The 23,677-nt window shown below is 40.9% G+C and overlaps 2 protein-coding genes across 7 annotated transcripts in view; one reads left to right on the top strand and one right to left on the bottom strand.

Moving 5' to 3' along the window:
* Positions 1-481: 481 nt before the first annotated feature.
* On the top strand, positions 482-6,340 carry LOC115111965 (endothelial differentiation-related factor 1 homolog). Its single transcript, XM_029638544.2, has 6 exons — positions 482-582; positions 698-789; positions 1,243-1,294; positions 4,749-4,909; positions 5,083-5,176; positions 5,393-6,340. Exons 2-6 carry the CDS (start codon positions 712-714, stop codon positions 5,452-5,454), a joined length of 447 nt encoding a protein of 148 aa, XP_029494404.1. The 5' UTR covers positions 482-582; positions 698-711; the 3' UTR covers positions 5,455-6,340.
* Positions 6,341-12,338: 5,998 nt separating this feature from the next.
* LOC115111962 (bromodomain-containing protein 3-like) overlaps positions 12,339-23,677 on the bottom strand; it is a 28,124-nt gene continuing 16,785 nt past the window's right edge. For all 6 annotated transcript variants that reach the window (XM_029638536.2, XM_029638541.2, XM_029638542.2 and 3 more), the window contains one exon: positions 12,339-15,267. In XM_029638536.2, the coding sequence (XP_029494396.1) occupies positions 15,146-15,267 (122 nt within the window). In that variant the 3' untranslated portion in view covers positions 12,339-15,145. The remainder of the gene's footprint in view (positions 15,268-23,677) is intronic.

The following is a 23,677-nucleotide window of genomic DNA, read 5'->3' as shown; positions in this document are numbered from 1 at the left end:
CACGCTGACCATTTTCCTCGCCCTAGCAGAGCTGGTTAGGCTGTTTTAATGTTATCTAGACTAGAGCGTTGGTAACTAACTGTGCTGCTGAAGTCTAATTAATTACGTTTTTTGCCGACGTTTACTGACACTGGTCATATTCAACAGGTGGTTTACGTTCGTAAATTCCTCAGTGGACACTCAGACAAGAGCGCTCTAATATCGAATAGACAGCCAGAGTGAATTTACGTTGACTACAACTTTCGGCCATTTTGGAGGCTGTCTCTAGTTCATATGACGCGTTCAAAACAACAGGGAGCTCGGTCCGTCTGAGCGTTCAAACAATTGGGAACTCGGAAAAAAAACTAAATCCAACTGGGAAAATCGATTTGAACGTCCATCCCAACGCGGAATTCCTACTCGTGAACTCTGGCCTCTTTCTAGAGCTCCGGCCTGAAAATCACTGACTTCTTGATTTGTCCTCGTATTTTTCCGAGTTCCTAATTGTTTTGAATGCGGCATTAGTATTGCTCAATGCTCTAAGGACGGTATGTGACGTCATTATAGAAGTCTTGTGAACGGCGGGGTCGACTATTCGATAGAGTACGGTACTTTCATAGTTACCACGTTATATTAGCGTGCGCTAAAGTTATCGTATAAGCATACTGACTTTACATGTGTATCTAAACCAACCTGTTTATACGTTGTTTCCATCAAGGTAAACTCAAAAACATGGCAGAAAGTGACTGGGATACCGTGACCATACTGAGGAAGAAGGGACCAACTGTCGCACAGTCGAAGTCGAAACAGGTAGCTAACGTTAGTGAGGTAGAGGCAGGCTTGGGCTAATGCGTTTGCGAACGTTAGCCGATTACTAGCGTAGTCTGGCTAGCCAGCGTCTGAACACGCTTGTTAGTGAACTGGGACCTAGTTGGCTTGGCTATCTTTTTGCGTAAACTATTTTCGTTTTTTTTCAAGTCTTACTAGCTGTCTACCCTGCTAGCTTATTTGCATTCGAACTTGTAATAAGTTGGCCAGAAATGGTTCCAAATGTACCTAGCTAGCTAGTAACGTTAGCTAACTAACGTTACTATACTGTAGCTAGTTATGTTAACCAAATATGGTGGTTGTATTATTATTGACTTTCCCTTTAACGGTGTGTGTCTTGTAATGTGGCTAACGTTTAACAAGTTAAAATGTATGAACTTTCTACACAGTCAGGACACATTGACACAACAATGTGACACGTTTACTGTCGTTTAGGCTGTTGCAGCAGCTCAAAGACGTGGAGAAGAACTTGATACCACTAAGAAATGTAAGAACTCCCATCAATTTGCTCTTGTCCTTGTATTATCTTTTGGTTTGGTAGGATGTTGTGCCATGTCTGTTATTTTTTTCACCTTTATTTAACCAGGTAGGCTAGTTGAGAACAAGTTCTCATTTGCAATTGCGACCTGGCCAAGATAAAGCATAGCAGTGTGAACAGACAACACAGAGTTACACATGGAGTAAACAATTAACAAGTCAATAACACAGTAGAAAAAAAAGGGAGTCTATATACACATTGTGTGCAAAAGGCATGAGGAGGTAGGCGAATAATTACAATTTTGCAGATTAACGCTGGAGTGATAAATGATCAGATGGTCATGTACAGGTAGACATTGGTGTGCAAAAGAGCAGAAAAGTAAATAAATAAAAACAGTATGGGGATGAGGTAGGTAAAAATGGGTGGGCTATTTACTGATAGACTATGTACAGCTGCAGCGATCGGTTAGCTGCTCAGATAGCAGATGTTTGAAGTTGGTGAGGGAGATAAGTCTCCAACTTCAGCGATTTTTGCAATTCGTTTCAGTCACAGGCAGCAGAGAACTGGAACGAAAGGCGGCCAAATGAGGTGTTGGCTTTAGGGATGATCAGTGAGACACACCTGCTGGAGCGCGTGCTACGGGTGGGTGTTGCCATCGTGACCAGTGAACTGAGATAAGGCGGAGCTTTACCTAGCATGGACTTGTAGATGACCTGGAGCCAGTGGGTCTGGCGACGAATATGTAGCGAGGGCCAGCCGACTAGAGCATACAGGTCGCAGTGGTGGGTGGTATAAGGTGCTTTAGTGACAAAACGGATGGCACTGTGATAAACTGCATCCAGTTTGCTGAGTAGAGTGTTGGAAGCTATTTTGTAGATGACATCGCCGAAGTCGAGGATCGGTAGGATAGTCAGTTTTACTAGGGTAAGTTTGGCGGCGTGAGTGAAGGAGGCTTTGTTGCGGAATAGAAAGCCGACTCTAGATTTGATTTTCGATTGGAGATGTTTGATATGAGTCTGGAAGGAGAGTTTACAGTCTAGCCAGACACCTAGGTACTTATAGATGTCCACATATTCAAGGTCGGAACCATCCAGGGTGGTGATGCTAGTCAGGCGTGCGGGTGCAGGCAGCGAATGGTTGAAAAGCATGCATTTGGTTTTACTAGTGTTTAAGAGCAGTTGGAGGCCACGGAAGGAGTGTTGTATGGCATTGAAGCTCGTTTGGAGTTTAGATAGCACAGTGTCCAAGGACGGGCCGGAAGTATATAGAATGGTGTCGTCTGCGTAGAGGTGGATCAGGGAATCGCCCGCAACAGAGAAAAGAGTCGGCCCGAGAATTGAACCCTGTGGCACCCCCATAGACTGCCAGAGGACCGGACAGCATGCCCTCCGATTTGACACACTGAACTCTGTCTGCAAAGTAGTTGGTGAACCAGGCAAGGCAGTCATTAGAAAAATCGAGGCTACTGAGTCTGCCGATAAGAATATGGTGATTGACAGAGTCGAAAGCCTTGGCAAGGTCGATGAAGACGGCTGCGCAGTACTGTCTTTTATCGATGGCGGTTATGATATCGTTTAGTACCTTGAGCGTGGCTGAGGTGCACTCGTGACCGGCTCAGAAACCAGATTGCACAGCGGAAAAGGTACGATGGGATTCGAGATGGTCAGTGACCTGTTTGTTGACTTGGCTTTCGAAGACCTTAGATAGGCAGGGCAGGATGGATATAGGTCTGTAACAGTTTGGGTCCAGGGTGTCTCCCCCTTTGAAGAGGGGGATGACTGCGGCAGCTTTCCAATCCTTGGGGATCTCAGACGATATGAAAGAGAGGTTGAACATGCTGGTAATAGGGGTTGCGACATTGGCGGCGGATAGTTTCAGAAATAGAGGGTCCAGATTGTCAAGCCCAGCTGATTTGTACGGGTCCAGGTTGTTCAGCTCTTTCAGAACATCTGCTATCTGGATTTGGGTAAAGGAGAACCTGGAGAGGCTTGGGCGAGTAGCTGGGGGGGGGGGGGCGGAGCTGTTGGCCGAGGTTGGAGTAGCCAGGCGGAAGGCATGGCCAGCCGTTGAGAAATGCTTGTTGAAGTTTTCGATAATCATGGATTTATCGGTGGTGACCGTGTTACCTAGCCTCAGAGTGCAGTGGGCAGCTGGGAGGAGGTGCTCTTGTTCTCCATGGACTTCAGTGTCCCAGAACTTTTTGGAGTTGGAGCTACAGGATGCAAATTTCTGCCTGAAGAAGCTGGCCTTAGCTTTCCTGACTGACTGCGTGTATTGGTTCCTGACTTCCCTGAACAGTTGCATATCGCGGGGACTATTCGATGCTATTGCAGTCCGCCACAGGATGTTTTTGTGCTGGTCGAGGGCAGTCAGGTCTGGAGTGAACCAAGGGCTATATCTGTTCTTAGTTCTGCATTTTTTGAACGGAGCATGCTTATCTAAAATGGTGACAAAGTTACTTTTAAAGAATGACCAGGCATCCTCAACTGACGGGATGAGGTCAATGTCCTTCCAGGATACCCAGGCCAGGTCGATTAGAAAGGCCTGCTCACAGAAGTGTTTTAGGGAGCGTTTGACAGTGATGAGGGGTGGTCGTTTGACTGCGGCTCCGTAGCGGATACAGGCAATGAGGCAGTGATCGCTGAGATCCTGGTTGAAGACAGCGGAGGTGTATTTGGAGGGCCAGTTGGTCATCAAGGCCTTGAGTTTTTACATTTTTGATCTTTACTGCCAACTAGATTTTCATGATTTTCCAATGAAATCATGGCAGTATTGAACAAATGTTTGAATTGTGTACTGAAGGGGAGTAAACTTATATATTTAAGCACAAACGCACACATTTGTCTGCGACATAAGTCTAGAAATCAAGTTATTTAAATCTGCCAATACAGGTGGTTAGAGACATTTTGTATATTCATATAGTGCCATTTTGTATGGTATGTAACTAAAGGGGCCACCCATTGTCTTTCGACAACTGTCTTATATCACAGTTTTACAGCAATGTCAATCTTGATTCTTGGGATCCACAGGGTGTGCTTTTCCAGCCTAATTGTAACATTGATTAAACTCAAGTGCTTTATGATTAGTTGAGTCAAAGTGTGTCTACTGGGCTGAAACAAAAGCCTGCAGACCATTTGGGTCCCCAGGATTAGGAATGAAGAACAGAGGGTGGTCCTTTTTGTTTCAGTCTTGTATCCTAAAATACATAGTCACAATAATTAGATCTTGTTGTTGAATTTGTTAGCTTATTACCCAGTTTCCCAAACTTGGTCCTCTGGACCCCAATGGGGGCACATTTTGTTTTTTGCCTTAACACGACGCAGATGATTCGAATTATCAAAGCTGGGTGATTAGTTGATTATTTAAATCTGTGTAGTGCTAGGGGGAAAAAACAATGTACACCCCTTGGTCTCGAGCACTGAGTTTGTGAAACCTTGCTATTACCTTTCTCTCCCTCTCTCAGGGGCTGCAGGACAAAACAAACAGCACGTGATCACCAAGAATACAGCAAAGCTTGACAGAGAGACTGAAGAGCTTCAACACCAAAGAGTATCTCTGGAGGTGGGCAAGGTCATCCAACAAGGCCGGCAAAATCAGGGCCTGACGCAGAAAGACCTGGCCACTGTAAGTGCACTCTCCCAAATGTGGATTAAAGAGTTTACAAAATAGGAACTTGGTTCATTTTCACTGAGGGTTGTTTATTGAAGTGTATTTACCTTGGCTTAGCAGGGCTTGCACCAAATAAATGTTCTTTACCAGTCATGGATATGTTGTTGGTCTTTTTATTTTGTTTTTAGAAAATCAATGAAAAACCACAGATAATTGGAGACTACGAATCTGGAAAGGCTATCCCCAATAACCAAGTAATGGGAAAGATTGAAAGAGCAATTGGTGAGTTTTATTTTCAGCTATTTTTTCTGTCATAGCTTCATATCACCCTTCTTGCACCATAGGCCTGTTTGACACCATTATTGGGTTATTTTTGTACTAACTAGTCTGATTACAATTGTATTTTATTATCAGTATCACTAATGGAACAATAAAGCCCAGGTGTTTGGAGGTGGTGTCAACAAAAATCTGAGCGATTTTCCTCCATGTTATCCATAGGACTGAAGTTGCGTGGGAAGGACATTGGGAAACCCTTGGAGGCAGTCCCAAAGAAAAAGTGAAGGCAATGCCTTGAAGCAGCTTAGCCTACAGTACTACCACCACAGCTGACAGCCTTGTCAATTCTCTGGAGCGCTAGCACATCTTAACCAGTTTATTTAATTAACTCGGGCTGCTACTTTCTTTTACTGCCCTGATTCCAGTAATGAATGTCAAGCTTGTGGGACCTGATTTAAACAATTTTGCATAACTAAATTCAAATTTATTGTGGTTTTGTTTTGCATCTGGCTTTCAGCGAACCACAAGAAGAGAATGGATTTTACTGAATGGTTTTAATGTCTTCAAAACTATATTCTATACTCCCTGAGGTCTGTCTCCATGCTCGTTCTGTGGTCATTCCCTTTCAACTAGACATGGATAAGTTTGGCATTTTGGCTTAAATGTTTTATTGTAGTGTATGCTTTTCAAACATTTATGCAAGAATGCTGCTTTCATGGGCTGATATCTCCAGAAAAAGTGATTTATTCAATCTCAAGGGCCTAAAAAGTTAAACTAAATAATAAAATATGGTATATGGAACCATTGTCTTAATCAATCATTCTACTTCGATTGATTTTTTTGGACACAATGTTGCCATATACAGCTTCTGTCTTTGGTACTGCTTGTCTACCAGATGCACATTTGTTTTGCCATATGTTTTTTTTGCTGGATGTGTAGCCTGCATTTTCCGTACTATATGCACATGTGCTTCGCACGGTTGCAGAATGGTTTGCAACATGGAGAAGATCATTTTCGCCCTGGTCAACCAAAGCAAATGATTATAACAGATTCAAGTTATTCTCCTATTGACCTACTGGTTACATTAGGCTGGGTGAGATACTAACAGACTGGTGTGCATTACAACAATTCATTACTGAACAAAAATAAACATAACATGAAAAAATGTAAGATTTGACTGAGTTACACTTCATATGAGGAAATCGGTCAATTGAAGTAAATTCATTAAGCTCTAATCTATACATTTCACATGACTGGAACTACATCTACAGCATCAGTTGTTCACATACCTTTAATAAAATAAGTAGTGATGTGGAACAGAAAACTAGTCAGTATCTTGTGTGACCATTTGCCTCATGCAGCACGACACATCTTTGCATACTGTAGATTGTGGCCTGTGGAACATTATCCCACTCTTCAATGGCTGTGTGGAGTTGCAGGAATTGGAACACACTGTCGTACACATCAATCCAGAGCATCCCAAACAAGCTCAATGTGTGACATTTCTGGAGAGTATGCAGACCATGGAAGAACTGGGACGTTTTCAGCTTCCAGAAATTGTGTACAGATCCTTGTGCCACGGGGCCATGCATTATAATGCTGAAACATGAGGTGATGGCACGACAATGGGCCTCAGGATCTCATCATGGTGGATCTGTGCATTCAATTGCCATCGATAAAATGCAATTGCGTTTGCTGTCCGTAGTTTATGCCTGCTCATACCATAACCCCACAGCCGCCATGAGGCATTCTGTTCACATTGACAACAGCAAACCGCTCTCATACAACGTGCCAAACTCTAAAACAACGTTGGAGGTGGCTTATGGTAGAGATTAACATTACATTCTCTGGCAACAGGTCTGGTGGACATTCCTGCAGTCAGCATGCTAATTGCACACTCCATCAAAACTTCAGCCATCTAGCAGGGGTGTAAACAAATTTGTGCACAACATTTGAGAGAGATACTATTGTTGTGCGTATTGGAATGTTTCCAATATATTTTATTTCAGCTCATGAAACATGTGACCAACACTTCAAATGTGTTTATGTTTTTGTTCAGTATAGTTTTCTTGTCTGTCTCAATCCCTAGCAACATCAATATATTTAACTGGTTTTCAATTCACTTGCTTGCCCTGCATGATGGCATGCTAAATTACACAAGTCCTTCAGCCGGTGTCTTCTTGTCTCTAACTACAATTAGTCATAATTTTGGCCTCTATGGTGACTCTTCCCCATAGGGAACTTTTACGAACTTCTGTTTGTACCACCGCACGGTAATACAACGTACGAGTTGAAAATATTGAACTCGCGGTACGCACCGCATCCTAGTGCTGGATCCCAAATTTAGCGTTGCGGACTGCTCCATTGACAATGAATGACTTCCGCCGGAACGCAGAGTTGACACTTCTGGTGAAACTTAAGCGTTGACTTAACTGGCAGCAGCGACAAATACATCTCGGCTCAGCCATGTCTGATGAATTTGTGCTGTAAAACCTGCGTCAATATTGCAAATCACTACGGAATCGCACTGAACAAACCCAGTTGATAGACGTATATGTATTTTTTTTAAGGAAGCTGGATCGCTAACAATGACTGTTACGTTAGCAACAAGCTAGCTAACGTTATCTATATCCACAATTACGTGTAGTCGTCAACGTTTTACACGGTTGGATGTCACAAAAGAATGGTTGGTGACGGTGTCATTTACTAGCTACTGCCAACCAGAAAATCTAGCTAGCTAGCTGCTTAATCTGTCGCGCAACCCGAACCGTTTTCTTCGAGAACTACGACAACGCTACCCCAGCACTGCCCATCCAGGCAGTCAGTGTTAACAAAACAAGAGATTGGAGCGATGACGGCAACATCATGTCTGGGAGATATCCTTTAGTCGAGAAAGCCCTCTCAGAGGGCTATGCTCGGTTTAGGTTCAAGGACACGTCGCTGCTAATTTGGCAACAGCAGCAAATGGAGCTGGAACAGGGACCACCGAGTAACTACCTCAGTCGGAGTCAAAGTACGTGGTACAGTCAGTATGGAAACCAGGCAGTCGTGGTACGGGACAAACGAACTGTCACAGTGGATCCAATTGCTGACGCTGGAAGTTCCAGAATATGTTTGATTATGTGACAGTTATAGTGACACATACATTTATTCATATGCCCTACGCTTCCATATTTGTAAACTGTTTGTGCAAAAATATATGGTGCAGACTGAAGTTGATTATTTGTGTCCTGAAAGACGTCTGCCATAAACATGTCATGACCATTCACTGGCCGACTATGTGGTGGTCAAAGTAAGCCTGTGCATGTACATTGGGGTATGGCAGTGTTAGCTAAGGCTTACATTGGGGCAGCAGGTGTCCTAGTGGTTAGGGCGTTGGACAAGCTGACAAGGTAAAACACGTCTTTCTACCCCTGAACAAGGCAGTTAAACTCACTGTTCCTAGGCCGTCATTGAAAATAAGAATTTGACTTGCCTAGTTAAATGTAAAGCATTTTTAAAATCATTTATAGCATTTTTGCATTTCAATGCAGTATTGTCAATATATGCGCTTGTCTCTCACAAACACTTGTAAACAAGACAATTGTTGCAACAGCAAGTGGAGGTTGATTATGTGCATTGTCCTCTGAAATAAGTCTCCACTTTCAATTCAATTTCTGTCTGTTACATACCATAAACCTTTAACATAGCTAATGCCCCTGCCAGCTTTAACAGCTGTGATGTGGATAATATACAAAGACTCCAGGAGCTCACAATTGTATGTAGTTTATTCATTAAAACAAACTCAGAAAATAAGGGATCCCATGTAAATAATTACATCAAATATTCACTTTGTTTGCCCTGCATCCCCATATATTTTCACCCTTAAAACAACATGAATCTTACATTTCTCAAAGACATGTCTACAGAAGTTACTATACTGTGTTACAAAATATTTAAGTTGCAGCAGGAGGGTATGCAAATACATACAATTGTTTTGAAATAAAAATGACCTATGACCAAGAACTAAAAGGAACAAATCAAGTGAATATGGTGAAAACCCTTTAGAAAGTATTCAAACCCCTACTTTTGCCACATGCTGTTGTTATAAAGGGGTATTCAAATTAATATAGTTTTCTGTCAACGATCTACACATGTCAAAGTGGATTTTTTTTTAAATCAGTAAAGAAATCAAACTCTTGATTAGGTAAATATTCAACCCCTGAGTAAATACATGTTATACTGAACAAAAATAAAACGCAACATATGTCTAAACCTGTTTTCGCTTCATCATGGGGTATTGCGTGTAGATTAGAGGAAAAAATTATATTTAATCCATTTTAGAATGTGGCTAACGTAACAAAATGTGGAAAAAGTCAAGGGGTTTGAATACTTCCCGAAGGCACGGTAACATGGTCAGTTCCAATACCATAATGCTCTGGCTCCAACGGGACTCTGGAAACATGGCTCTCGGTCAAGATACCCCCCATGGCTATCCAACTTGATGGAGTCTCCATTCACTGCGCACAGGACAGTGGAGTCAAGGAAATCGAGGGGGGAGGGGTTTGCCTCTACATCAACTGGTGTGCTAACTCCAGTGCGATGGAAGTGCCGACCCACTATTCCCTCGTCTTGGAATTACCTGATGGTCAAATGCCAACCCTTCTACCTCCCGAGGGAGTTTTCAGCTGTGACTGTTGTGACTGTTGTATACATTCCACCCCAGGACAAGAAAAATAACAATCTGGCACTTAACGAACTGTACAAGGCTATAAACAAGCAAGAAAAGCAGCCTCGATGTAGGTTCTGGTTGCCGGCGATTTTAATTCCCAGTCACTAAGACGTGTGATACCCAACTTCCATCAACACGTCTCCAACGCCACAAGGGGCGATAAAGTCAGAGATCACTGTTATTCTACCAGCAAGCAAGCATACAAGCCCCTCCCTCGTCTGCCATTTGGTAAATGACTCCGTAGTCCTGCTTCCTGTTTACAAGCAGAAACTCAAACAGGAAGTACCTGTGACTCGCTCTATTGAGAAATGGTCACCAGAATCAGAGATGCTACAGGACTCCTTTGCCACCACTGATTGGAATATGTTTAGAGACTCCGCCGATAACATTGAAGAGTTAACACACCTTCGTCATTGGCTTTTTTGAAAATGCATCGGCAACGTCCCCACTGTGAGGGTTCGCTGCTTCCCCAATCAAAAGCCCTGGATTAATACAGAGATTGACACTAAACTAGAGGACAGGGCTACCGCATACTGAGCTAACGTAGACAACCCTGTCTATGGCTGAGGACAGGAATAAGTACAAGAAGTCCTGCTATGACCTGGGTCATGGCAGAGTCATCAAACAAGCAAATGGACAATATAGGAATAAGGTGGAATCATATTACATAGGCCAAAAACCGTCTCAGAGATTAGGGTGAGGGACAAATACCAAACAACTCGATGGCGGAGAGAGGGGACAAGAGAAGTTAATAGGAGGGGAGGCCACAGATGAATCCCTGTTTCAACTGTACCGAGCAGACAGTGTGTATTGCGGCGTGTGGGCGAGCGGTTTGCTGATGTCACCGTTCTTCCATGGCCTACACTCAGAAATGTCACCCATTGAGCATGTTTGGGATGCTCTGGATCGACGTGTTCGACAGCGTGTTCCAGTTCCTGCCAATATCCATTAACTTCACACAGCCATTGAAGAAGAGTGGGACAACATTCCACAGGCCACAATCAGCAGCCTGATCAACTCTATGCGAAGGACATGTTGTGCTGCATGAGGCAAATGGTCACACCAAATACTGACTGTTTTTCTGATCCACACTCTTACCTTTTAAAAATAAAAAGTATCTGTGACCAACAGATGCATATCTGTATTCCCAGTCATGTGAAATCCAAAGATTAGGGCATAATGAATTTATTTCAATAGACTGATGTCTTTATAGGAACTAACTAGGTAAAATCTTTGAAATTGTTGCATGTTACATTTTTATTCAGTGTAGAATCACCTTTGGCAGTGATTACAGCTGAGATTTTCCTGGGTAAGTATTAGCTTTGGACACCTGGATTGTACAATATTTGCTCATTCTTTTTAAAATTCTTCAAACTCTGTCAAGTTACTTGTTGATCATTGCTAGACAGCAATTAAAGTTTTGCAATAGATTTTCAAGACAATTTAAATCTAAACTGTAACTAGAACTTTCAATGTCGTCTTCGTAAGCAACTCCAGAGTATATTTGGTCTTGTGTTTTAGGTTATCCTGCTGAAATGTGAATGTCTCCCAGTGTCTGTTGGAAAGCAGACTGAAACCAGGTTTTCCTCTAAGATTTTGCCTCCGCTTAGCTCTATTCAGTGTCTTTTTAGCCTAAAAAAACTCCCTAGTCCTTGGCGATGACAAGCATACCCAAAACATGATGCAGCCACCACCATGCTTGATAGTGATACTCAGTGATGTGTTTTTGAATTTGAACCAAATTATGTGCAGTTTTATTGAAAACAGGATGCATGTTTGAGTATTTTTATTCTGTACAGGCTTCCTTCTTTTCACTGTCATTCAGGTTAGTATTGTGGAGAAACTACAATGTTGTTGTAGTTTCACAACCATTAAACAGTGTAACTGTTTTAAAGTCACCATTGGCCTCATGGTGAAATCCCTGAGCGGTTTCCTTCCTCTCTGGCAACTGACTGAAGTACGCCCGTAACTTTGTAGTGACTGGGTGTATTGATACACCATCCAGTGTAATTCATAACTTCACCATGCTCAAAAGGGATATTCAGTGTCTGCTTCTTCCAATAGGTGCCATTCTTTGCGAGGCATTGGAAAACCTCCCTAGTCTTTGTGTTTGAAATTTACTGAGGGACCTTACAATGTGTGGGCTACAGAGATGAGGTAGTCATTCAAAAATCTTGTTAAGCACATTTTTACTCCTGAACTGATTTAGGCTTCCCATAACAAAATGGATTGAATACTTATTGACTCAAGACATTTCAGTTTTCATTTAATTAATTTGTAAAAACATAATTCAACATTGACATTATGGGGTAGTGTGTAGGCCAGTGGATCTCAATTTAATCCATTTGAATTGCAGGCTGTAACGCAAAATGTGGAAAAAGTCAAGGGGTGTGAATACTTTGAAGGCACTGTATATACTTGTCTCAACTCGTATGACATCACTCAGGCACACCAAGCTGTTTTTAAATGTTTTAATGTAAGAGGTTGTCTGTGTTAATGAGAATTTAGCTGTTAAAAGTAAAAAAAAATAATCACCACTACTAGCAACTAATTTAATGATCTCAGATTCATGAACTGCCATTGTAAATTCTCTAATCGATCGCAAATACATTTACCACCTCACATACATAATAGTAAAAACCCAGTCACAGCAGGTGTATTTGTAAAAGGGTAAACACGCACTTTGAATACATTATTCTGAATTTGGACTACATTGTTTATTAGGACACTTAACTACACTAAACAAAAATATACACGCAACATGTGAAGTGTTGGTCCCATGTTTCATGAGCTGAAATAAAAGATCCCCAAAATTTTACATATGCACAAAAAGCTTACTTCTCTCAAATTTGTTTACATCCTTGTTAGTGGGCATTTTTCATTTGCCAAGATAATCCATCCCCCTGACAGATGTGGCATATTAAGACGCTGATTAAACAACACGATCAGTACACAGGTGCACCTTGTGCTGGGGGCAATAAAACATCAGGTCTAAAATGTGCAGTTTTGTCACAACACCACAGATGTCTCAAGTTGAGGGAGTGTGCAATTGGCCTGCTGACTGCAGGAATGTCCACCAGAGCTGTTACCAGAGAATGTAATGTTCATTTCTCTACCAATGTCGTTTTAGAGAATTTGGCAGTACGTCCAACCGGCCTCACAACCTCTGACCACGAGGAACCACGTCCAGCCCAGGACCTCCACATCAGGCTTCTTCAGCTGTGTGATCCTCCAGCCTGCTTGATGAAAATGCGGGTTTGCACAACCGAAGAATTTCACCAGAACGTATAAGGGAAGCTCATCTGCGTGCTCGACGTCCTCACCAGGGTCTTGACCTGACTGCAGTTTGGCGTCGTTTCCGACTTCAGTGGGCAAATGCTTCTCTTAGATGGCCACTGGCATGCTGCCGTTCATCCGCCGCCATCACCTCATGTTTCATCATGATAATGCACGGCCCCATTTTGCAAGGATCTGCACACAATTCCTTCAAAGCTGAACATGTCCCAGTTCTTCCATGGCCTGCAAAATCACCAGACATGTCACCCATTGAGCAGGTCACAATTAGCAGCCTAATCAACTCTATGCGAAGGAGATGTTTCGCACTGCAAATGGCGAACCGACTGGTTTTCTGATCCACGCCCCTACCTTTAAAAAGGTATCTGTGACCAACAGATGCATATTGGTATTCTCATTCATGTGAATCCATAGATTAGGCTTATATGAATTTTAACTCAGTAAAATCGTTGAAATTGTTGCATGTTTATATTTTGTGTTTATATTTTTGTTCAGTGTAGCTTTGTTTACAGAGGTCTTTGCAATGCTCAAATGTTGCCAAAATAATTTGGTCTTGAGTAAACCAATTGAGTTTTTATACATTTTGTGTTTAGTCGATCACCCAGATGAGATGGAGAGCCCATTGCTCTCCACTCAAAAGAAACAGGCTATACTGTAAGTGTTAATTCACCTACATGTGGAATATAACCATCATGTTCAATGAAAGACTAGCCCATACACAGACAATGGAAATAGTTATTTCATTCAATAATGAAAGTTGTCAGATATGGCACATGCCAAATATACAAACAGGCCAGGAAACAAATCACAAGAGTATGTGATGCGTGTCTAAACATTTTAGGAGAGGAGCATTTAACATTAAACACTGGCTGCATAGATACATGTAAAGGACAATAGAAGTGTCAAGAACTATCGAATAAAATTGAGAAAAACATAGAACTCAGTCTCAACTGCTTGATAAAAGAAAATCACCTGACAAATCATCAGGTGAACTCTTTATAAAGAAGTATATGTTAAAAGGTATGAGTACATCTAGTAATACATTACTTTGGGAAGTATCAAACCAAACAAGTTAATTTGTATATGCTCCACATTCTTGATGCAAAATATCAAAGCAAAACACTGCTAAGAAAACAAGACACAAAAATGATAATTAGACAATCAGCAAAAGGTGTTCGAATAGCAACTTTACTTTGCCACAAATGTGTATATAAAATATCCTCAGGAAATACAGATAGGGCCATGATTAAGTCAATGTTCTATTCAACTGCAGTCTAGTGTTAACCCACAACTATATTTTAACAGACCCTTGAGACATAACAGATTTAAATACTGATTGGAGCATGGAAGATTGATAACAAAAATAAATTCTTTGCGATAGATGACTAGTAACCATTTGTTTTGCATTGTCAATGGAAATGAGATTTATGCTCATAAAAATAACAATCGTCTTAATTTCTTCAATATAGCTGTATACATAAAGTAAAACAAAATGGAATGGAATGTTGTGAGGTGGCAAAGGTCAAACTACAGGCAACAGCCTTCCCAGGAAGAGAAAAAACATTTGTCCCTTGAGACAATGTTGTCCAAACCAAAATCAATCTTAGTGTTTTTAAAGATGTCCTACTGGTATAACAGTCTTTCAAAGTTGATTCAGCTACGAGCACCCATGTAAAGCAGATTTTTTTTCTCTCTTCAATTAAAATAACTAACATGTGGTTCTGGTGATACCAGGCATTTCCCTTTGAGGGCCAGCAAAAACAAACCCTGACTATGTCAGCTATATCTTCTTACACGTTTTCCTACTTTCTAAATACAAAACATGATCAATATCTTCAGTCATCGAAAGTCTTCATTATCTTATAAAAGTAATCCAGGGGAAGAAAAGAAGACAATACCCTACTAGCTAAAAAGGAGGGTAGATTACCTAAGGTGAGAGAGGGACTCAGGGTATGGGGGTCTTTCTCTGATCAATCGGAGTCGCTGCTTTCTGAGCTGGAGCCACTGGAGCTGCTACTGCCAGAGTCAGAGGAGCTGCTGCTGCCGCTCAGCCGAGAGGCGCCCCCTGCTGGCGTCGAGGAGCCTGCCTTCTCTGCAGAGAAGAAGGAAGGAGGACAGGGTTAGTCTCTACCTTTAACCTCTACTTTTTTGAACATTTTGTTAAAAATCGCGCAACATTTCAGCGCCCTGCTACTCATGCCAGGAATATAGTACGTTCATATGGTTAGAATGTGTGGATAGGAAACCCTTGGACGTTTTTAAAACTGGTTAAATCACGACTGTGGCTATTACATAACGTGCGTTACATCGGAAAGCGCAGGAAAACCTGATCACAGAAAATGGAAATAAATATCCTTGCGCCACTTCCAGCAATTGTTAACAGTGAGCCGAATTAGATAAGACCGAGCATTCAACTCCCACAGCATCCCCATGTTGTCTAGAGTCTTGTGAATTTAATCATCTTTGATTCTTGGTTGAACCGAAAGAGGGGCACCGCTTACCTCCGGTCTCCGCCCAGATCATTCCGGAAGAGCTCTCTCCTGAAATATTTTCCAAGACGACAGCTAATGATATATACATCGCCTACGGATGATTTTTATCGCTTATTAACGTTTACTAATACCTAAAGTAGCATTACAAACGTATTTCGAAGTGTTTTGTGAAAGTTTATCGTCTACTTTTTGAATTTTAAAAAATGACGTTACGTTGTGAAATCGCTGTTTTTTTCGTTTATCACACAGTCTACATATAACGATATCTTGGCTTTATATGGCCCGATTTAATCGAAATAAAGACCCAATAGTGTTTATGGGACATCTAGGAGTGCCAACAAAGAAGATGGTGAAAGGTAATGACTGTTTTCTATTTTATTGTGCGGTTTGTGTAACGCCGAAATGCTAATTATTTTGTTTACGTCCCCTGCTGTGCTTTTCTGTTGTAGTGTATTGGTGCATGCTATCAGATAATAGCTTCTCATGCTGTCGCCGAAAAGCATTTTAAAAATCGGACTTGTTGCCTGGATTCACAACAAGCGTCCCAAGTAGAGGCAACAGGTTAATACTAAGGCACACAGTCAAACACAGACATATCAACTAGAGAAAACAGACAATCCTTTTCACAGAGAGCATCAATGGACAGTATATTATAAACAGCCCAAAGCGGCATAATTAGTAATAGGCCATATTTAGTCAATACTACTTACTACAATGTCAATACTATTGACATACTATTGATATTGTTCAATGACTAACACTTTTGAGGTGCATGGTTAGAGGAGAAAAAGAGGTAGCCATCCAAGCAGTCAGAGAGTTTCTTACAGAAATGTCTGAATCTGTTCTATTTCCCTCCATGGCTAAAGCTTAACGCAGAAACACTGAAAACGTGTCCCATTTAGGGCTGTCCCCAACAACAACAACAAATCTTGGTGACCAAGAGTCCTCTGTTCCTTCGACCAATCGAATGGTAAACATTTTAAAATGTGTATTTTTCCATATATTGACACAGACGGTCTTTCCACCCTCAGCATCCGACGGATTGTCTCCACCTTCCACCACCATGCACCAAATACTCTGACTGTTCACAGCCATAAACGTATGTGACAACAGTTCACTCATAATAACGTATTATTTGTTGAACAACAATTACAGTCCATCCATTCTAGCTGACCCCATTCCTCACTTGAACCCCATGTAAAGTGACGTGCTCTACAATACGTCTTCTTATTTGTCTCTCCACCCTCCCGCCTCTCTAATGGACTGTCTCCACCGTACGCCAAATACTCAAAATGTGAATCTGAAGGCCGGCACCCTGAGCTGGTGTGGCTGTACAGTAAAAGGAGTCGACCTCAAATATGAAAACTGTTCAAGGGTGTGTAGACTCACTAGACACTGTATACCCATTATAGAAATCTATAGAAACATCTATTCTACCATTTCTGAATGGTGTTCTGAAGTATCCAATCTAACCAGGAAATACTTTGATATTCGGGGAAACGCAACCAGAGTGACTCTGATGAACTCTCCAGCAGACGGACTGGATTCCAACAGAGAAGACAACAATGACATAAATATATACTTGCATTTCAATGTACATAATTTTAGATTGTGTGTAATGAATCCATTCGTCTTTCCCACTCTGTCCCACCCCATTCCCTTTGTCCACCAAGCCGTCGTATCAGCTTAGCCCACTAGGGACTCTTTCCTATCATTGTTAGTAACCAATATCTACTGTTTGTTTATGTATTTCTGTGATTATTTAGTTAGTAAATAAATAAATAATTGAGCCAATTGGTGTAATTTGAACATTTTCCATGGTGCCCCGACTTCCTAGTTAATTCAATTTACATGATTAGTTTAATCACGTAATAATAATGACAGAGAATTGATTTGATAAAATAAGTTCTCACATTTAATGACAAGCCAGAGACACGACAAAACTCAAATCTTGATATAATGGATTGCCAGTCCTTGGATCCATAGCTCCTATATGTTTATCACCCGTGCTATCTGGGATCCTTGGGACGTACCTACCCCAAATCATGACCCTTCCCATAACCTTACATATAACCAAATCCCATACCTAACCTTAACTATTTTTTAAATGTCAACTGACCAATAAACAATGTGGGAATGTTCTGGCACATAAAATCAGATGCAGATATTTGTATTGTAACCAAACTTGGTACACATGTTCCAAACCCTGTCAAGACTCAACATATGCATGCACATTCATATTGACCACACAGTGGTGCTACAACAGGCTTATATTTAAATCTCTTGATCTGTTTTGAAATTGAAAACCTTTGTGGTTATTACGTTGATGTGCTTCCCATTTGAGGTCTGGAATCCTAGGATTTTTGTGTGGTGTCAAATCTGACAAATTGTTGTAACTACTTTTGCTATTTTTTTACGTTATTCAAAGGTGCTGTCAGGAGAAACACTCACATCCAAAGCTACAGATATAGAGCTGGAGAAGTTCATCATAAGGTGGCTGCAGCTTGCACCAGACAGAGGCAGAAAGGAAAGGACCAAATACAGCAAGGAAAGGGCGGATAGACCCAGAGACATAGATACATTTAAATTTACACACACACGCACAGTTGAAGTCGGAAGTTTACATACACTTAGGTTGGAGTCATTAAAACTCATTTTTTCAACCACTCCACTAATGTATTGTTAACAAACTATAGTATTGGCAAGTCGGTTAGGACATTACTTTGTGCATGACACAAGTAATGTTTACAGAGATTATTTCCCTGTATCAGAATTCCAGTGGGTCAGAAGTTTACATACACTAAGTTGACTGTGCCTTTAAACAGCTTGGAAAATTCCAGAAAATGTCATTGCTTTAGAAAGCTTCGGATAGGCTAATTGACATCATTTGAGTCAATTGGAGGTGAACCTGTGGATATATTTCAAGGCCTACCTTCAAATTCAGTGCCTCTTTGCTTGACATCATGGGAAAATGAAAAGAAATCCACCAAGACCTCAGACAAACAAATTGTAGACTTCCACAAGTCTGGTTCATCCTTGGGAGCATTTTCCAAACGCCTGAAGGTACCACGTTCATTTGTACAAACAATAGTACTCAATTATAAACAAAGGGACCACGCAGCTGTCATACCGCTCAGGAAGGAGACGCGTTCTGTCTCCTAGAGATGAACGTACTTTGTTGTGAAAAGTACAAATCAATCCCAGAAAAACAGCAAAGGCCCTTGTGGAGATGCTGGAGGAAACAGGTACAAAAGTATTCATATCCACAGCAAAAATTTGTCCAATATCGAGTCCTAAAACACCGCTCAGCAAGGAAGCCACTGCGCCAAAACCGCCATAAAAAAGCCAGACTACAGTTTTCAACTGTAAATGGTGAAAAATATCGTCATTTTTGGAGAAATGTCCTCTGGTCTGATGAAACAAAAAATAGAACTGTTTGACCATAATGAACATCGTTATGTACGCTTGCAAGCCGAAGAACACCATTCCAACCGTGAAGCACGGGGGTGGCAGCATCATGTTGTGGGGGTGCTTTGCTGCAGGAGGGACTGGTTCACTTCACAAAATAGATGGCATCATGAGGATGGAAAATTATGTGGATATATTGAAGCAACATCTCAAGACATTAATCAGAAAGTTAAAGCTTGGTCACAAATGGGTCTTCCAAATGGACAATGACCCCAAGCATACTTCCAAAGTTGTGGCAAAATGGCTTAAGGACAACAAAGTCAAGATATTGGTGTGGCCATCACAAAGCCTTGACCTCAATCCTATAGAAAATTTGTGGGCAGAACTGAAAAAGCATGTGCGAGCAAGGAGGCCTATAAACCGGACAAAGTTACACCAGCTGTCAGGAGAAATGGGCCAAAATTCACCCAACTTAATTGTGGGAAGCTTATGGAAGGCTACCTGAAATGTTTGATCCAAGTTAAACAATTTAAAGGCAATGCTACCAAATACTATTTGAGTATGTAAACCTCTGACCCACTGGGAATGTGATGAAATAAATAACTTTTATCTATTATTCTGACATTTCACATTCTTAACATAAAAGTGGTGATCCTAACTGACCTAAAACAGGGAATATTTACTGGGATTAAATGTCAGGAATTGTGAAAAACTGAGTGTAAATGTATGTAAACTTCCAACTTCAACTGTACATGTAAGGGATAAACACTGATGCTTTGTACATTATCTGGAAATAATGGATGACTTGGTCCTGCCCGTGTTTATTAGTTCCAGAAATTGTACAGAGCAGAGGCGTTTATCCCGCTTATACCACGGTTGCCAAAGAAAACAAGCACACATTTACTGGTAAAAATGACATGTAAATTCATACCATTTCATCCTTCCACTTAACCTGGTTGTTAGTTCTATAGGTTAGGTTGCTAGAGAAGCTGACTTGTTCATTATATTTGTTTGATTGCTATGCAGGCTGGCAATGTTCTTATCCCTTGCTTGCTAGCTAGTCATGTCAAATCTGCAGATACAATTACATCAAAGTAGCTGCATTTGCATTTGTTTAAGCTGTTTTCTAGTGCATTTATTTGGGTACATCCATGCTACTGTACATGCGTGTAGTGCCTGTTGAGGGATGACACGCACACAAAGTCAATTTCATCTATTTAACTAATTAGAAAATGTCATGTATTTTTTTATGTTTATGTTGTTCATATTTCAGTTGATAACTGCAATATAACTACCTACATTTAATATAACATTACTAACTACATTTAACAATGTTTTAGTGGGGGAAGGGTGGGGTAGAATTGAGTGGGTTTGGGACATTGCTGGGCCGATTCTGGCCCAAAAATAGCACCTTTGGCTGAGTTAAGGGCTCCCGAGTGGCGCAGCAGTCCAAGGCACTGCATCTCAGTGCTAAAGGCGTCACTACAGACCCTTGTTCGATTCCAGGCTGCATCACAACAGGCCGTGATTTGGAATCTCATAGGGCGGCACACAATTGGCCTTCCGTCGTCTAGCTTAGGGTGTGGCCTGGGTAGGCAGTCATTGTAAATAAGAATTTGTTCTTAACTGACTTGCCTAGTTAAATAACAAAGAAAAACAAAGTTCAGGCTACCAGATCTGGGCCGAATGACTCGGGCCTAGTCTGTACTGTCATTCATTTCGGACTCGGGCCGGATACAACTGCATTTGGCAATTTTGAGTTTGAACGCACAAAAGCATTCACTGTGAAAGTTGATAGGCTACATTTAATGCCATTCATATATAGCTTATACGCAATTTATTGAATCGCTTCATGTTTTCTTGCGCAAACTGTGAGCAACTCAGACATGTCTCAAAACACAGGGATTTCGATTTGCACCGGACTAGTATTATCAGAGGACCTTGGAGTACGTTATTCTGGCTGGAATTGATGCTCTCCTGCCATGTTAAAAATTATTGATATAGTAGATTCGGACGGGACTACAGATGTGGTGTTTTGTGCTCGTGCACATACACTATAGTTCAAAAGTTTGGGGTAACTTAGAAATGTCCTTGTTTTTGAAAGAAAAGCACAATTTTTGTCCATTAAAATAACATCAAATTGAATAACATCAGAAATACAGTGTAGACATTGTTAATGTTGGCATGAGAAAATGTGAGAAAATGTGCTTTTCTTTCAAAATGCTAGTGTAATTACATTACTGATCTCCCCCAGTAAAACAAATCCCGTCCGAATAGGGCACAATAGAGCCTGACCTATAGCACATCATAATCACTTCAATAAATTGGTTATAACAATCTGAACACCATAACACGTGACAGAAAAATGGATGCCGAGGATGTGACAAAAACTCGAAACGGGGGAATGTTTACTGTTTGCTCCGGGGGTAAAGGGAAAGTTGTGTAGAATCATTGACTAGTGAAAAATACTGGAAATCAAGAAAAAGAAGGTAAGGAGCAAGCGCTGATTATAGACCTAATTAAATTGGAGTTTCCTTTCCTCACTTTTCCTAGAAAATAAGGCAAGGGCTGTTTTCCTCCTCTGCATTGTTCTCAACGCCAATATGCTTGTTAAATTTGCTTATATTCACATAGCAACATGGTCTAGGAAAAGGCGCCAATTCAACAGCACACTGATGTGTTTCTGAACTGCGGACAGCGGCCAATATCCAATGCAGGAGGAAGTGCATATCAAATAACGTTATTTTTATTAGTGTGGCACCATTGTTCTTATGTAATATAACCATATACAATTTCAGTAGCACGTCTTAGACTGATGGACTGTGTCATCCCCACGGCCTCCTCAATGACTCAGTTCACTCAGACAGGTGTTACGTACACCATGATATTTTAAAAAATATATGTTTTGCTACTGCTCTACTAAAGAAATCTGTCTGTCAGTCAACAGCCTATCGACCAAACAATCGACGAGTCGACTCACTGGGGTCTGCCCTAGTCCCATTCCATGTTTGTATTATTTCTAATGATTGTCTATCACTATGTGCCATCAGGGTGATTGCCCACGAAACTCGAACAAAAGAGGACCATGTTTCTTTTGATTTTCACAGATTTTTATCCATAAAAGGATCCTTTGGAAGAAGGTATGATTAAATTATTTGACATTTGTATCTTAAAGCACAATTGAGAAATAATTCATTTAAGTTTTGGCCTTACTCAGGAACTACTTTAGACACCATAATGTTTCATCTGTCATATGAAGCTTTACCACTTGCTCTGTAATATGAGTAATATTTAGATTTTTTAAATGATTTTATTGCATTCATTTATGAATAAAGATCAATCTAAACATGAATATTGAAAAACATTTTCCAATATGTTGTTGATCATAATAAATCTACAGCGGGGGTTCTTATTTTTTTTTAGCTCGTGACGCAAATGAGAAATGAATTGTCCTCCTGTGACCCAAATCGACCCAAATGAATTATAGATGTATTTTCATAACTCGCAATCCACCTCTCACATGCCCAGGGCCCACTTTGGGTCCTGACCAATAGTTGAAGAAAGAAAACCTGATCGACAGGCATATTATATCAAAGTTCCCAAGTGGGATCTCACCTAGTTTTAGAGTTATGATAAAAATTGCAGCATTATGATCCAATCCTCTTGTAGCACATACAGATTAAACATGGAGTCTTAAAGGAGGCCTGGGTAAGGTCAAACTGTCACAAATGTTCCAATTTAAATTAAAGGAATAATCCACACAAAACCACAAAGTCGTAAGATTTACAGTGTTAAATAAGCGGGAACAAGTTATATATAACAATGTTATAACAAGATTCGTAGCAGCATGTGAAAATCTGTTGCAGCACAAGTCGACTACAAAAGCTATCAATTTAGGAGTCCACAATCTCATCATGTTCAACTTGCAGTTCCTCTCAGTCTGCCTCAATGTGCAGAGTGCAGACGTTGCTAGCTATGACAACGGCCCTTTCCTACAGACCCACAGGGAGCATTGTGTGATAAGAGTTGAATCATTTGGTACACTGTTTAGATTGAGGACATCTAACTGAAATATATACTTTGTCATGACGATATAAAACGGATGATGGTGATCTGGAGTGCAAGTAATTGTTTTAAAAGCGTTATGAAATGTTATGTTGTGTCCCCCCCCATCTCCAGTGATGAGTACCGTATATGTATGACGCGTTCCTACACAATTTCCTGATTTCATAGACAGACCACTTAAAAGTTAAAACATGGTGAAAATAGTTATTTTACACACTCATAAAACATTCAAAAAATTGACAGGAGTTTAAAGAGTTTATTTTCTGGGGGTGAATTATCCCTTTAATTATTTCTCAATTATACTTTGACACAAATGTCAAATATCTGTCAACAATCCTTCTTTCAAAGGACCCTTCTATGGATGCGATTTCATGAAAATCCCCCAAATCATGGTCCTGTTCTAGTTCGGTGAGGAATCACTCATCATAAAGCTACTGGACAGTGACGACTCAAGTAGGTCTATGCCACTTCCTGACACGGACCTCTATGCCTAGGCAGTCGCTAGGTCGGGGGGGGTAACTGATTCTTGAAAGTAGA

Source organism: Oncorhynchus nerka, linkage group LG27 (genome assembly GCF_034236695.1).
Source record: "Oncorhynchus nerka isolate Pitt River linkage group LG27, Oner_Uvic_2.0, whole genome shotgun sequence".
Lineage (NCBI taxonomy): Eukaryota > Metazoa > Chordata > Actinopteri > Salmoniformes > Salmonidae > Oncorhynchus > Oncorhynchus nerka.
Note: the sequence above shows the minus strand (reverse complement) of the source record. Positions and strands in the feature narration are given on the sequence as shown.